A 13,635-nucleotide genomic window follows, 5' to 3' on the forward strand; every position below is an offset into this window, starting at 1 on the left:
GCCTTTCTGGGCCTTCTGCGTGCGGGGCGGGCGCTGAGCGGTGCAGCTGCTGCCTGCTGCCGGAGTCCTCTGCACATCTTCCCGGGAGTAGGGCCCGCTGACTCTGACGGGCTTGTTTCTGAGCGGACTGAATTCAGAGGCAGTGCTTGTCCTGAACTCGCTCCCACCTGCCAGGCAAGGACTGCCAGGCGGCTGGTCCTGCAGCGAGGCAGTCCGCAGGGAGTGGAACGGGCAGCTGTGAAGGCTCCCCCGCCCTGCTCACCGGGCTGGTGGCAGAAGGTCCTGCTGGGCGAGGGCCGGGCCGTCCGGTGCTGATGCAGCTGCAGTGGAGCCCTGAGGCACCCTGAGGAGGCCTCGTGACTCCCCCCACTGACGGTGGGGACTGGGCCTGAAGCAGGAATGTTTCTCAGCCTCTTGGGAACTGACGGAGACCAGCCTGCTCCAGGGGTGCCGCCTAGAGAAGGCCTTTCTTGCTCTGAGCAGGACTCTGCCCAAGACCTCAGGCAGTGCTTTTCAGCCCTTTCCTCTCACAGCACACTGACAAGGTCCCTCACATTGTCAGGGCACAACGTCCGCTTTTGGACCATTGACAAGGCAGTGCTGTTAGTGGGGGGGCTCACATCCCCCAATGGCCCCACTAATAAATGGCCTCCCCAGACTCCCTGGAACACCTGCAGACCGCTCCCAGCACACCAGCAGAAGGCCAGTCCGAAGGCTACTCAGAGGCACCTGGCTGGCCACTGTTCTCCCTGAGCCTCCCTGTTTGAGGTTCCAGAGACCTGGCAGCCTCTCTGGAGTGCTTTGAGGATGATCTACTTGCTGTGATGATCACCCTACTGAGGGTGGCCAGGTGCCCTCTTTTTCCAGGACGTGCCTGTACTGGAATAGTGGAAGATGTGGCAAGGAGGTAGGAAGTGGTGTCAGCAGGGCCCCTGCTGGAAGTGGGCCAGGCCTGGGCATCCAGCAGAGTGTGCTGCACAGCTGCAGCCACTTGAAGGCAATAGGGCCCTCAGGCATAAAAGCACCTGATGAAGGGGGGGTTTGGTGTGGGTAGCAGAAGGAGGGAAGCTTGAGGGACTGGATTAATGGACTGAGGAACTAATGGAACTGCTGATGGGTGAATGGACTTTGGAGACTGCTGGAGACACCAAGATTAGTGCTTGGCTGCCACGCCTAAGACCTGTGGAGGACCAAGGGGCTGCTGTAGTGGTGGGAGGCTGCTGGCAGGAGAGAGGACCTCTGCAGATTGAACAGGCGAGCTACCCCGTGGTGGGGTCCAGCAGGACTGCAAGGCAGGGTAAAGCTAGTTTTAATAATAAGTAATACAATGTGTAAACAAGTGTAAACAATTAAATTTATGCATGTGAAATCAATATACCAGGTGTGTGACTGTTCAGTTAACTGTTCAGTTAACAACAGATCACATACATGACGGTGGTCAAAGCACAATAAAGATGCTCTTAATGAGGCAATTGCGTCTTCCATAGCCTGCAGCGGAGTGTCTGTTTACACAGCTCTTGAGAGACTCTTAATGCAGAGAAGAGGCCCTCCACCTCCAGTAGCCTGTGCAGTCCACTAGTGTCTGGCAGGGAGTGTCGGTTTACACAACAAAGGCAATAGATTGGACTGAATGTTCACTTAATGACCTGATCACATAACAGGGATAGGAGATCGTTGCGTGGCGCACACCTCAACATGTGATCTTGTCATGTACTACATTTTTGGGGGGTGTCCTAGACTTTGGGGTGTCTGGTCCTCTTTTGTGGCTGTGACATCTGGTCACCAGGCCTGGGCTTAATCCTGCCCGGCCTTTCTGTCCTGTTGGGGGCGAGAATCTCTCCAGGGATTCCTGCCAGGACGGGCCCTGCTGGCCGATTAGGGGCGACCTGAAAGACCCTCCTGGACATCCCTGCCGCTCGGAGCCGTGCAAAGCCGCAGGCGCCCTGCGGCGGCACAGCGCAGGCAAGCTCGAGGATGCTCCTTTAAGAGGCTCCGGAAGCGGGAGGCAGTCGCGGGCGTCGCGCTGCCCGGAGAGGAGCTCCCTGCCCTGCTGCGCAGCATCAGCATCGCCTGCGAGGACCCGCAGGCGGCCTGGCGCACCTGGCGCTCGCCCGGAGCGATGGAGTCTGCGGGACGCCTCGGGGGCGCCTACTGAACCGGCTCCCAGAGGGCTGATCATCCCGCTGGAGGAAGAGGAGGGGACTGGTGCAGGCAGCAGCGGCCATGGCAGAAGCAGAGGCCGGGGAGAGGTACAGAGGCGCGCACGGGCTCCGCGGGAGGCAGAGCCTGGGTGGATGGGGGGCTGGCTGGCGGGGCGGGGGCTCAGCCCGCTTCCCTGTCCAGGGTGTTGGAAGGGCTGGTGCCCTCACGACCTCGGATCAACCCTGGCTTGGCTGGGCTTTCCCCCCCTTGGGATGTCCAGACCAGTGCGGTCAGGACCCCCAAATGGCGGTGTGAAGCCTCGGTTGTGGCAACTCGGGGGGGGGGGGAGGGAAGAGGCTGTCCCAACCCTACTGGGGGTTCCAGGGATTAAACCTGGGCTGTATCCACATTGGGGGCTCCACCACTGAGCTCTCTGACCATGCCCCAAACTTGGAGGGGGGGGGAAATGGGGGTATTGCATAGATACACCCCATTCACAGCCTCGGAGTGGGGGGGATAACCTGTTCAGAGAGGCCAGCGTTCTTCAACCTTGGGGTCTGGACCCCAGTGGGGTTGCAAAGCCTCAGTTGTGGGGTTGCAGCAGTTTATGGGAATTGGATTAGAGCAGCACCAAGTCAAGGGGGAGGCAGCTGGTGTGCTCCAGGTACCAGGAGACTGTATCCTACTCAGGTTCTTGGCAATTGTGCTAAAATAGCTTTCATTGGTGCCAGGCTCCAGGGTCACTTTTTCTGGTCTCGCTAATAAGTTGACTACAGTGAATGGTGCTGGGAGGCAGAGGGAGTGGGTGGCAAGGGGTGGACATATAGGGTCCTGGGAGGGGTGTGGGATCGACAGTGGGTCCCCAGTCTCATACTTTGTTTATTGGGGCATTGGCACAAAAAAGGTTGAAGTCCACAGGTCTAGATAGATGATGGGGGACGGGGGAGATCAGGGAATGCTTCCAAAGGCATGAAGAGGCCTAAGGCTGGGGATAGATGAGATGGCAACTGATGGCAGCAGGTAAGGGGAATCGCTGTTCTCTGTGACTTTGCTTATTATTTGGTACTTTTTTTAGTTGGTTTGTTTGCCTGAGATTCTTTGAAATATGTCTAAGCTTTTCTTCCCCAAGGAGGGCTTTTAAAATCTGGTCAGGCTTTGTGAGGAAACTAAATCCTGATCGCCAAATGGCCTGGACCAGACTGCCTCACATGAGCTACTGTAGCGCAGTCTCTAAAACTAGAAGCCTTTGATGTGCATCTCACCTCTGCCATGAACTCACTCAGGTGGTCTTAGGTGTGCTGCTGTGTCTTAGGCTTCTCTATCTGAAATAAGGGCACAATAACATTGACCTGACTTTCAGTCACAGCTGCCACTGCCTGTGAATGACTAATGTGTTTTTTACCCTGAGAAAGCTATGCAAGGTGCAACTGGGGCATGCAGGGTGTGCCTTCACTACACCCACACCACAGGCACAGGTCCATGTTTCATAACCTTTTCTGGGACCTGTTGGACCACAGCAGCACTTGGCATAAAAGCACTTGGCATTTTTTCTTAACTTTCATTTCATTTTGGACTGTGACTACTGAGCTGTCACCCTTCTGCAAAATCCTATTTGTTGAGGAAAGGTAATGAACTCTGTTGGTTTAATTTTAGCTGCCTGTAAAACATCTGAGCATGGAGATCTTTGGTGGGGAGGGGGATTCCCTTCCCCACCAAAGGGTGACTCCTCCGCTGCCTCCTTTATATATGCTGATCAATGTGTATCCATTGTAGGACAAACCTATTTCTCCATATGACCTCTCAACGACCTGTGAAACTCATGTCTACTTCATTCAATAGCAGCCAAAGTTATAAATATATTCAGGGGAAAAAAATATCTGGGGAAAGTTTAGAGTGTCTCTAAACTGCCTCAACCTGGTTGCATCTGATATTTGTATGTCCTCTGCTAATAACTCAAGCTAACTTGAAATTCCTGAATAGAATTTCTAACTAATAAAGGAGAGGCCATAGCCCAGTGGTAAGGTACCTGCTTGGCATGCAGAAGGCCCAGGTTCAATCTCTGGCACCTTCAGGCAGGGCTGGAAAAAGACCGCCAATTGGAACATCGCTGCCAGTCTAGGCTGACTTAGATGGACCAGTGGCCTGTCTCAGCAGTAAGCAGCTTCATAGGTACAGTGTTGTATACTTCCACTGACCTTCAAAATACTCTGGGTAGCTTGCATGGGACTCCCCTCCAGATACTTCAACTGAGCCCTGCTTATCTTTAACACTGTGCAAAGCACATATTGGGTCTTGCTTCCCTGGGATCTTCCTTTGAGAGCCTTAAAAAGTATATTGGGATATGCACTCTTCTCCTTTCCTTTGCTATCAACTAACTTTTCGGATCTAATAGAATGTGTGACATGTTGTGCCCATCTAATTTTTTACAGTAGGGGAGGCTTCAGTGTTTCCTTCTCCTCTTGCTTGAGAAGACCTCTTATTGACTAACCTTAGAGACATCTCAAACCAGAGGAGCAGGTGGGCCCTACTGAAGGAAGTATTGTTTCATTTCTCTCTCTCTGGTTTCTCTCCTCCTCAGACATTGCTGGGTCTGTTTTGCCACTGAGGGTGACGACCGGTCGGCTGAGTGGGTCTGTCCTTGCCGTTGCAAAGGCTCCACCAAATGGATCCACCAGGCCTGCCTCCAGCGCTGGCTGGACGAGAAGCAGAAAGGCAACAGCATGGGCAGCGTGAGTTGCCCACAGTGTGGCACAGAGTATCGCATTGTCTTCCCCAAACTAGGTGAGTATAGAGCTGGCCTGTGCGGTCCACTCTGGTGGGAAGTACTGATGGAATTCTGGCCATTGCTTGACAGCAAGAAAGGCCTGACCCTGGAGAACAGGGGAAGGTGGAGGTGCCCATGTTCAGAGTCTGACTTATTTAGAGCCACACACTGCTGTCTCATCCTAGGAGCGGCTCTTTAAAATTATTTACTGCATAGTGTTGCTTTTTGTGGCTTTTGCTTCCCTGCTGGACTGTGCACACAAGTGTGCAAGCCTCTTTTTGAAATTGCCGCCACACTGTCCTGGAATATAGGCCTCCCAACCAGGGGTGAAACAACCCGGAATGCCACCTGGTGCCTTCTTGGATCCACTGCCTCTGTGCTACAAAAACAACACTGTCAAAACCCTCATTGTGCTCCCTGCACACTACAGTGAAATCTGAAAGTCAGGACTTCCGGTTTCACTTACAGGGACAGCTCAAACTCTGTCCCTGTAAATGAAACTGAAAATTCTTCACTCCTAGGCTTCACAGCAGCGTGTAAGGAACATAAGGAGGGGAATGATCTACTTCTTACTAAAGTGAGAGGGAAGCCAATCATTGTGACTTCCTTTGGCGGCAGGCTGGAGGCACCCCAAATCTGCCGCCCCCTCAGACCTATCGCCACCTGCCACAGATGCAACCCACATCAGGTGACTATGTGAGTGGGCTGACAATGCTCCCATCTAGCACAGCCTTCCTTTCCTGGCTCATGGGATCATTACCTGTAATATCCAATCCCAAAATCAAACCCTGAGCTGTAATTCTGTTTTTCTGCAAAACGTTTGGAGGGACTGATACACAGTCACCTGCATGAAATAATGCAGTTAGGACCAGAAGTCTACCTACTGGAGCATTTGTCTACAAAAGCAGTGGCTGCAGGCCAAAAGGACCCAAGTTGGTTCAGTGGCTGGGGCTTGTTGATTGTCCCCCAAATCTGGCCATTGTAGATATACAGCCTCTGAATATTGGGGCTCCATTTTTAATCATAGGGACATGAGTAGGGGAAACTGTTTTGGTTGGATCACACAGGACAACACACATTTTGCTTCCTTAAATGTTACATCAATTTCTGGGTATATTTGGGGTGCCGATTCCAAAAATGGCATCCATTTTGCCCTATCACATCTAGTTTTGGAGATATAGTATAGCCTCTTTAGTGAATGGTTGAAGCAGCTTCCTCATGAGGAAGCCATGGTGTAGGTTTCCTCATGAGGAAGCTGCTTGAACCATTCACTAAAGAGGATATACTATATCTCCAAAACTAGACATGATAGGGCAAAACGGATGCCATTTTTGGAATTGGCACCCCAAATTCATATCAAACCACCATAAAGTTTGGGAAAAACTTTTCTGACCCTCGATTTTATAGGCCTGTGTTATTAAACCACTCCGCTTTAACTTTTGAAGACCTGGGGAGCCCTGCAGGACTCCCCATATCCCCAGGAGGCTTTAGGAGGCCTAAAGGCTGCAGTAAGAGGCCCTGCTCTACTGGTAAGTCCAGCCAAGCTGCTGCAGCCCCCTTAGCGACGCAATCCTAGGGATTGTGTCGCTGCCTTCCCCCACCCCCGCAAGGACTTACTGCGGGTGTCGAACTCCCTTGGAGTTTGAGAACCACTGGCCTAGGCCCACAGACAGAAATTTTATGGTGGGAAAGTTGAAAGCTCAAAATGAAAGGAGGAAAGCTCAAATTATGAGGGTTATGAAAAATGCTTTGTTTTTATGCTGCTTTTTATCAGGAGTGGCCCTATCTATGAGGCCATCTGAGGCAGTAGCCTCGGGCAATGGGTTGGAAGGAAATGGCTTTCCTCCACTTGCACTCCTCTGATGTGTTCAGTAGCAGACTCTGACTTTCATAATTTCCCCTTTGCAGGGCCCTTGGTGTATTTCCTGCAGCAAGTTGACCGGGTTTTATCCAAAGTGAGCCCCTTCGCTGCTGCTGGCATTGTAGTGGGGACGCTGTACTGGTCAGCAGTTACTTATGGGGCTGTCACTGTGATGCAGGTAATGGTTTGGGTTTGCGAGATGGGAAGGAGATGTGAGGAACATTGTCCAAAGGCAGAGTCTTTACCTAAATCATACCTGAGAATGGTTTTTAAAGGCTTCAAGATTTAACTGACTAATTAATTGACCAGCTAATTTTCGGGGTGGGGGGGGAATGTAATTTTCTGAACTGCATGTTCTTTGGGTTAGGTTTCCAGTGTTGTAGCTAATGGGGACTGGTGGACAAGCCTAGTGCTTTTTACACTATAGAGAAGCAGGGAGGTGTAAGCAGAGACTGCAAGACAAACACTGCATAGATAATGCTGGGTTCAGACTGGAGCTCAGCTGTAGACCTCTTGCCTTCAGCCCTTAAATGCAAAATGGGATAGACCATATGCCTCTTGGGGCAGAGGCCTTCCTCTGTGGGTTGTGATGTCCCATAAAGTTTCTGGAGACATGGAGGATACAACATAAATGATGCTATAAAATTAGGAAGGGGTGGAGGCTGAGAAGAAATAAAACACGGTGTTGCTTACCCCAGGAATGGGCTGTACTATACCTTCATAAATGTAAGCATTTTACATTTTGTGCTAAGGAAGTCCCCTGAATGATGGAGGTGGCTGCTCCTCTCTGTTTGCAGGTTGTCGGCCATAAAAAGGGCCTGGATGTGATGGAGCGGGCAGACCCCCTCTTCTTGCTCATGGGACTTCCTACCATCCCTGTCATGCTGGTGCTGGGGAAAATGATCCGCTGGGAAGACTATGTGCTGCGCATTTGGCGGAAGTACTCCAGCAAGCTGCAGGCCTTGCAGGCCCTGATGCCAGGTGAGTACATCTACCCACAGGCTCCTCCTGCCACTCTGAGTATCTGCTTTGAGGCTGAAAGGCAGGAACAAAACTTCCCTCTCCTTGCCTGTGAGTTTGAATGTGGCACCACCAAGAGGAAAGGTTAGAGGCCGGGGGGGGGGGGGTTTCCTCCGCTGCTTGCATTTTGGGCTAAAGATTTTAAGCATTTTGAATTACGAATTGAGCAAATTGGTGAAATTTCTTACTTTCTGTAATTTTAAACTACTTTGCATAATTTTGTTTTGCATCTACTTTTCATGCTGAGGGGGTAATGGTTTACACAGGGTGATAGTAAGATTTGGCTTCTGAGTTTTTGCCTGGTGTTTTCGTAAGGGCTAGAAGCTCAGGGTCAGTGGTGTAAAAGAAAGTTGAGATTTTCAGCAAATTGCTACTACTTTCTGCAACTTCTTCTCTGATCCCGTGAATTTTGGCGACTACATAGCCCTGCCTGGAGCAGATAGGAAGAGACAGGGTACAAAAGGCTACTTGTTAAGCACTTATTGGGAGAGAGCAGCTTGGCTTTGACAGTTGAGAAAACTCCCCCATCTTCTGACAAAAAATGCTGGAGGGGATCAGTCATGCAGACACAGGGCACTATCTCCACTTTCCACTCTCCCTAGCAGCTAATGTTCCTTCGTTGCTGGGAGGTGGAGAAATAGGGAAAATTAGCTATTAGAGAAACATAAAGAAAGGCAGCCAATGTGTCTGTGTGTGTGATCTGATGTCACTCCCTGTTAGTGGAGGTGCTTCAGAACTCTCAAAGGTTAACCGTAGGGTGCTGTGGTGCACATAACATGTAGCCGTTTTCTGTAAGTCTTGCAGATGCCAGATCTGTATATAAATGAGCATCCAGTATGGAAAAGCAAAAAACCCAGATGATTAAGTTCAGGAAGCTGCTGTGGCCTCACCCTTTGGCTTCTCACTCCTCCCATATGTTTTCCCTTTTCCATCATCAGGGGTCAGCCGCCCTCTTCCACAGGTCCCACTGGCCGAGTCCCGCTTCCAGAGCGATCACCTGTCCATTTCACGCACGCTTTGTGGAGCCCTGGTCTTCCCCACCATTGCCAATCTGGTTGGCAGGGTCACCTTCCGCAGGGTGAACTCCAGCCTCCAACGAACCATCCTGGTAAGCAATGGAACCAGAGAAGGAAGGGATTCAGTTGAGGGCAGTGCTTCAGCTGAAGAGGGACCTCTCCTGTGCTTGGTTCAGCATGGCTTAGGTGCCACTTAGCCATACTACCTAGTGGTATGTTTGGGAAGGTCATAGCTCAGCAGGAGGAGCATGCTGTTCATGTGCTGCTAGTTCAGGACGTATAAAGTTCCTGAGTATCATTAGCTGAGAGTCCCCTTTCTCTGTCTTGGAGAGCTACTGCCAGTCCAAACAACTGTACTGGGCTAAGTAGGATGCACCAGCAGAAGTTGGTGTAGCATAATGGCTAAGAGACCAGGCTATGAATTGGGACATCCCCAGTTTGAGTCTTGCCTGTTATTCATTCTCATTAGGTAACCCAAGGCAAGTCATTCTCTCTCTCTAAAAGTATTATTATGGGATAATGTTTATGCACCTTACAGGGCAATTATCGAGACTTTGTCAAGGTAATCAACATCTATGCTGAGGCTCCCAGGACGGTTGCGGCTCAGGGCTTCATGGCCGCCATGGCAACCATGGGTCTGTCTCAGAGAATATCTGTCCCAACACATGATGCGGGACATGAGGCTTATCGCAGCCTCTTGCCTCCACAGCGGCAGGGGGCCGCATTGTATGATCTGCCTCGGAGGTTGATGGATCCAGATGGATTCCTGAGGGCTCTGGGGGACTTCCCTGTTGCCAGAGCTGGCGACTCACCTGGAGCCCTGGCTGATCTCTGGAACTGGGAGATGACCAGGGCCGTAGATGAGATTGCTCCTGAGCGGCCTCTGCCCAACCGCAGAGTAAAAGCAGCTCCTTGGTTTTCTGGGGAGCTGCGAACAATGAAGCGGCAGGGCAGACGTCTAGAGCAACGTTGGCGAAAGACTTGTGCTGTGTCTGACCGCAAAGAGGCCAGTCCATCTAAGAGCCTATTCTAGGGCGGTGGCGGCAGCGAAAAGCATATTTTTCTGCCGCCATCACATCTATGGAGAACCGTCCGGCTGAACTCTTCCTTGTGTGGTTCATGGCCTACTCCATCTTGCCCCCACTACTGATGGGGAGGAGCACACAGAGGCTGGCTGTGATGAGTTTGCTAAGCACTTCGCAGACAAAGTTGATCAGATCTGGCATGACTTGGACGCCACATTAGCAGTACCTAGTGATGTCCCTGGGGCATCTGTCTATCCTATCTTGTGGAATTCTTTCCAGCTTGTGGAACCTGAGGATGTGGACAGGATTCTCTGGAGTGTGAGACCATCTTTTTGCCTGCTCAACCCTTGTCCGGCATGGCTAATTAGATCTGCCGGGGGGGGGGGGCTGGCCGAGTGGACAGGGAGGGTGGTGAATTCTTCTCTGAGGGAGGGAGTACTACCACCGACCTTGAAGCAGGAGGTGGTTCGCCCCCTCCTGAAGAAACCCTCCCTGGATCCTACTAACTTGAACAACTTCCGGCCAGTCTCTAATACTCCATTTCTGGGCAAGTTGAGCGGGTGGTGGCATCCCAGCTCCAGAGGGTCTTGGATCAAGCTGATTATCTGGATCCTTTTCAGTCTGGCTTCAGGCTGGGGTTTGGGACAGAGACTGCCTTGGTTGCCTTGGTGGATGACCTGTGCCGGGGAATGGACAGGGGGAGTGCATTCCTGTTAGTCCTGCTGGACCTCTCAGTGGCCTTCGACACCATTGACCATGGTGTCCTTCTGGGTCGGTTGGCTGAGTTGGGGCTTGGAGGTACTGTCCTACACTGGTTCAGCTCCTTCCTGGCTGACAGATCCCACAAGGTGGTGCTGGGGGATGCTTGCTAGGCATCCTGGCCTCTTAGATGTGGGGTGCCGCAAGGCTCCGTTCTGTCCCCCATGCTGTTCATACATGAAGCTGCTGGGAGAGGTCATCTGGAGGTTCGGGGTAGGGTGCCACCAATATGCTGATGACACCTAGCTCTTTCTCTCCTTTCCTCCTGATTCCAAGGAGGCAGTCAAAGTTCTGGACCACTGTCTGGAGGCTGTTGGGAGCTCCTCTGAATGGGGTTGCACTCCCTCTGAAGGAGCAGGTCTGCAGCTTGGGGTGATCCTGGATCCGCAGCTGCTCCTGGATTCCCAGGGGAGCCTTTGCTCAGCTTCAGCTGATTCACCAGTTGCGACCATACCAGAGTTGTTCAGACCGGGCCACTGTGACCCATGCCCTAGTGACGTCCAGATTAGGCTACTGCAACGCACTCTACATGGGGCTTCCTCTGAAGATGGTCCGGAAACTGCAATTAGTGCAGAACACAGCCGCCCATGTGGTTGCTGGGGCTCGTTGGTTTGACTCAGTTGGGCCGCTGCTTCGGCAGCTACGCTGGCTGCCAGTTTGTTTCCAAGCTGAATTCAAAGTGCTAGTTTTGACATTTTAAAGCCCTACATGGCTCGGGTCCAGGGTATTTGAGGGACCACCACCTTCCATACAATCTGACCCATCCTCTTAGGTCATCAGAGGGGGCCCTTCTGAATGTGCCGTCACCCGTGGAGTCTGGGAATGGGGGCAAGAAAGAGGGCCTTCTCGGTGGTGGCTCCCTGTTTGTGGAACTCCCTTCCCCTAGAGCTGAGAACAGCTCCCTCTCTAGAGTCCTTTTGGCAGGGGTTTTTTATTTACACAAACCTTTTAAAGCTGACACAAGGGGGCATGGCCTTTTCTTCTTTTTTTGGGGGGGGGGATCCAATCTTTCGTTTTTGTTGTTTTTAAATGTTTGATTCATGGTTTTTATATTTCACTTGTTAGCTGCCTTGAGTGCTCTTTTCTGGAGTGGAAAGGCAGGGTATAAATTCTGCAAATAAATAATAATGCATGTGAATTACTTTTCAAACTCAGAAAGCACTAGACAAGTGCTAAAGGCTGTGATCATGGTGGATAGTGATTGAGCACATGCTTTCCATAGAGAAGGCCCCCAGTCTAGCTTCTGTCATTCAGAGTCTAGAAGGGCTTGGGGGGGGAGTCAGGGTAGGCAATGTGGGCTGGGTGGTCCTCCTGTCTGATTAAAGGGCCTAGAGTCCACTAACAGGGCACATACAATGCATGCAGAATACCCCGGATCTCATGTCTAATATGGCCAATTAAAATAATCTGGGAGAGCAGCAGGCTGGGAAGACAACTGGCCAATGATCAAACTTGGTATAAGGCATACCTCCCTATCCAGCCTTGAAGGCATACCTCCCTATGAAGCCTTGACCAAGAAGGCTTCAAGGTTGGAGATGATTTGGGGCTTCATCTCCACTGTCCCCTTCTTTTTTGCTCCGGCAGGGAGGCATTGCTTTTGTCGCCATCAAGGGTGCCCTGAAAGTCTACTTCCGCCAGCAGCAGTATTTGATCCACGCCAACCGGCGTATCCTCAACTACATGGAGAAGAGAGATGTGGAGAAGGGAGTGGCCCAGCCTGATGAGGACAGTGGCAGCGAAGCAGGGCTCAGTTAGAGGGAGACCCAGGCCCCCGGAGAGCCTCCCTGCTTCACAAGTCCTTCAACATTTGGGATTATTCTTTGGGACAAGAGTTTTAGGCTGGCTGGACAGCTCTGCTCTGCACCCCAACAGAGGTGTGTAGATGTACTGTGGACTTGGCCTCTGTTTTCAGAGGAGGAAATATTGGTTTTAGGTTGAACTGGACAAAGGGCATTATTGGGGTTTCTACAAAAGTAGCACTCTTATTTTTAAACAGATGGCTCATTTGCAGTCTGGCAGATTGAGCCTGTTCTGTCTAGTTTCACTCCGTGTTCCTTTCGACTCCTGTGTGGGTCTGTCTCCAGAGCACTTCTCCACCACGATTGAAATAAAGCAAAAGATTTCAGTTGGAAACATCCTGATCGCAGCTTAGGAATTAATAATGCTGCTTGATGGTGCTCACTGTGGAGAGCTGTGTGTTTCTCATATCTGCATCCTCGACATTGCTTTGGTCGGCCTGCACAGGGGTTGTTTTACTTAAACCTTAAAACCATCCCATGTGGGAGGTTACGCTGAAAGGGGCAGGGTCATCCATGAGGCTGCCAGAGACTGTTGCCTAAGAGGTGCTGGATTGATGAGGATGCCCCCCTCCACCGCTGCTCCTACTGCTCCCTGGACTGGACAAGGAAGATGGGAACGGAACGGGGCGGAAAACAAAAGGTGGGGGGATATTCCTCGTCTCTTCCTCTTCCTTTCCATTTTCTTTTCCTTTCCCAATCCAGGGGGGAGATGGAGGAAGAAGCAGGTGTAGCATTTGGTAAGCAGAGCTGGTGCACTGCCACAGTCCTAAGAACATAAGAACAGCCCCACTGGCTCAGGCCATAGGCCCATCTAGTCCAGCTTCCTGTATCTCACAGTGGCCCACCAAATGCCCCAGGGAGCACACCAGATAACAAGAGACCTCATCCTGGTACCCTTGCATCTGGCATTCTGACATAACCCATTTCTAAAATCAGGAGGTTGCGCATACACATCGTGGCTTGTACCCCATAATGGATTTTTCCTCCAGAAACTTGTCCAATCCCCTTTTAAAGGCGTCTAGGCTAGACGCCAGCACCACATCCTGTGGCAAGGAGTTCCACAGACCAACCACACGCTGAGTAAAGAAATATTTTCTTTTGTCTGTCCTAACCCGCCCAACACTCAATTTTAGTGGATGTCCCCTGGTTCTGGTATTATGTGAGAGTGTAAAGAGCATCTCCCTATCCACTCTGTCCATCCCCTGCATAATTTTGTATGTCTCAATCATGTCCCCCCTCAGGCGTCTCT

At 51.3% G+C, this 13,635-nt stretch overlaps 1 protein-coding gene across 1 annotated transcript; it reads left to right on the forward strand.

Annotated features, from left to right (window-relative positions):
• The first annotated feature begins 1,999 nt into the window (after positions 1 to 1,999).
• LOC136662322 (E3 ubiquitin-protein ligase MARCHF5-like) lies at positions 2,000 to 12,733 on the forward strand. Its single transcript, XM_066639518.1, has 6 exons — positions 2,000 to 2,249; positions 4,721 to 4,923; positions 6,815 to 6,945; positions 7,565 to 7,748; positions 8,726 to 8,895; positions 12,172 to 12,733. Exons 1-6 carry the CDS (start codon positions 2,224 to 2,226, stop codon positions 12,340 to 12,342), a joined length of 885 nt encoding a protein of 294 aa, XP_066495615.1. The 5' UTR covers positions 2,000 to 2,223; the 3' UTR covers positions 12,343 to 12,733.
• Positions 12,734 to 13,635: the final 902 nt, after the last annotated feature.

Source organism: Tiliqua scincoides, chromosome 11 (genome assembly GCF_035046505.1).
Source record: "Tiliqua scincoides isolate rTilSci1 chromosome 11, rTilSci1.hap2, whole genome shotgun sequence".
NCBI lineage: Eukaryota > Metazoa > Chordata > Lepidosauria > Squamata > Scincidae > Tiliqua > Tiliqua scincoides.

Coding starts and splice junctions, on each gene's coding strand:
- LOC136662322 (XM_066639518.1), top strand. CDS start 2,224: ATGGCAGAAGCAGAGGCCGGGGAGAG. Junction 6,946..7,564: donor GGGCTGTCACTGTGATGCAG/GTAATGGTTTGG, acceptor CTCTGTTTGCAG/GTTGTCGGCCATAAAAAGGG. Junction 8,896..12,171: donor GCCTCCAACGAACCATCCTG/GTAAGCAATGGA, acceptor TTGCTCCGGCAG/GGAGGCATTGCTTTTGTCGC.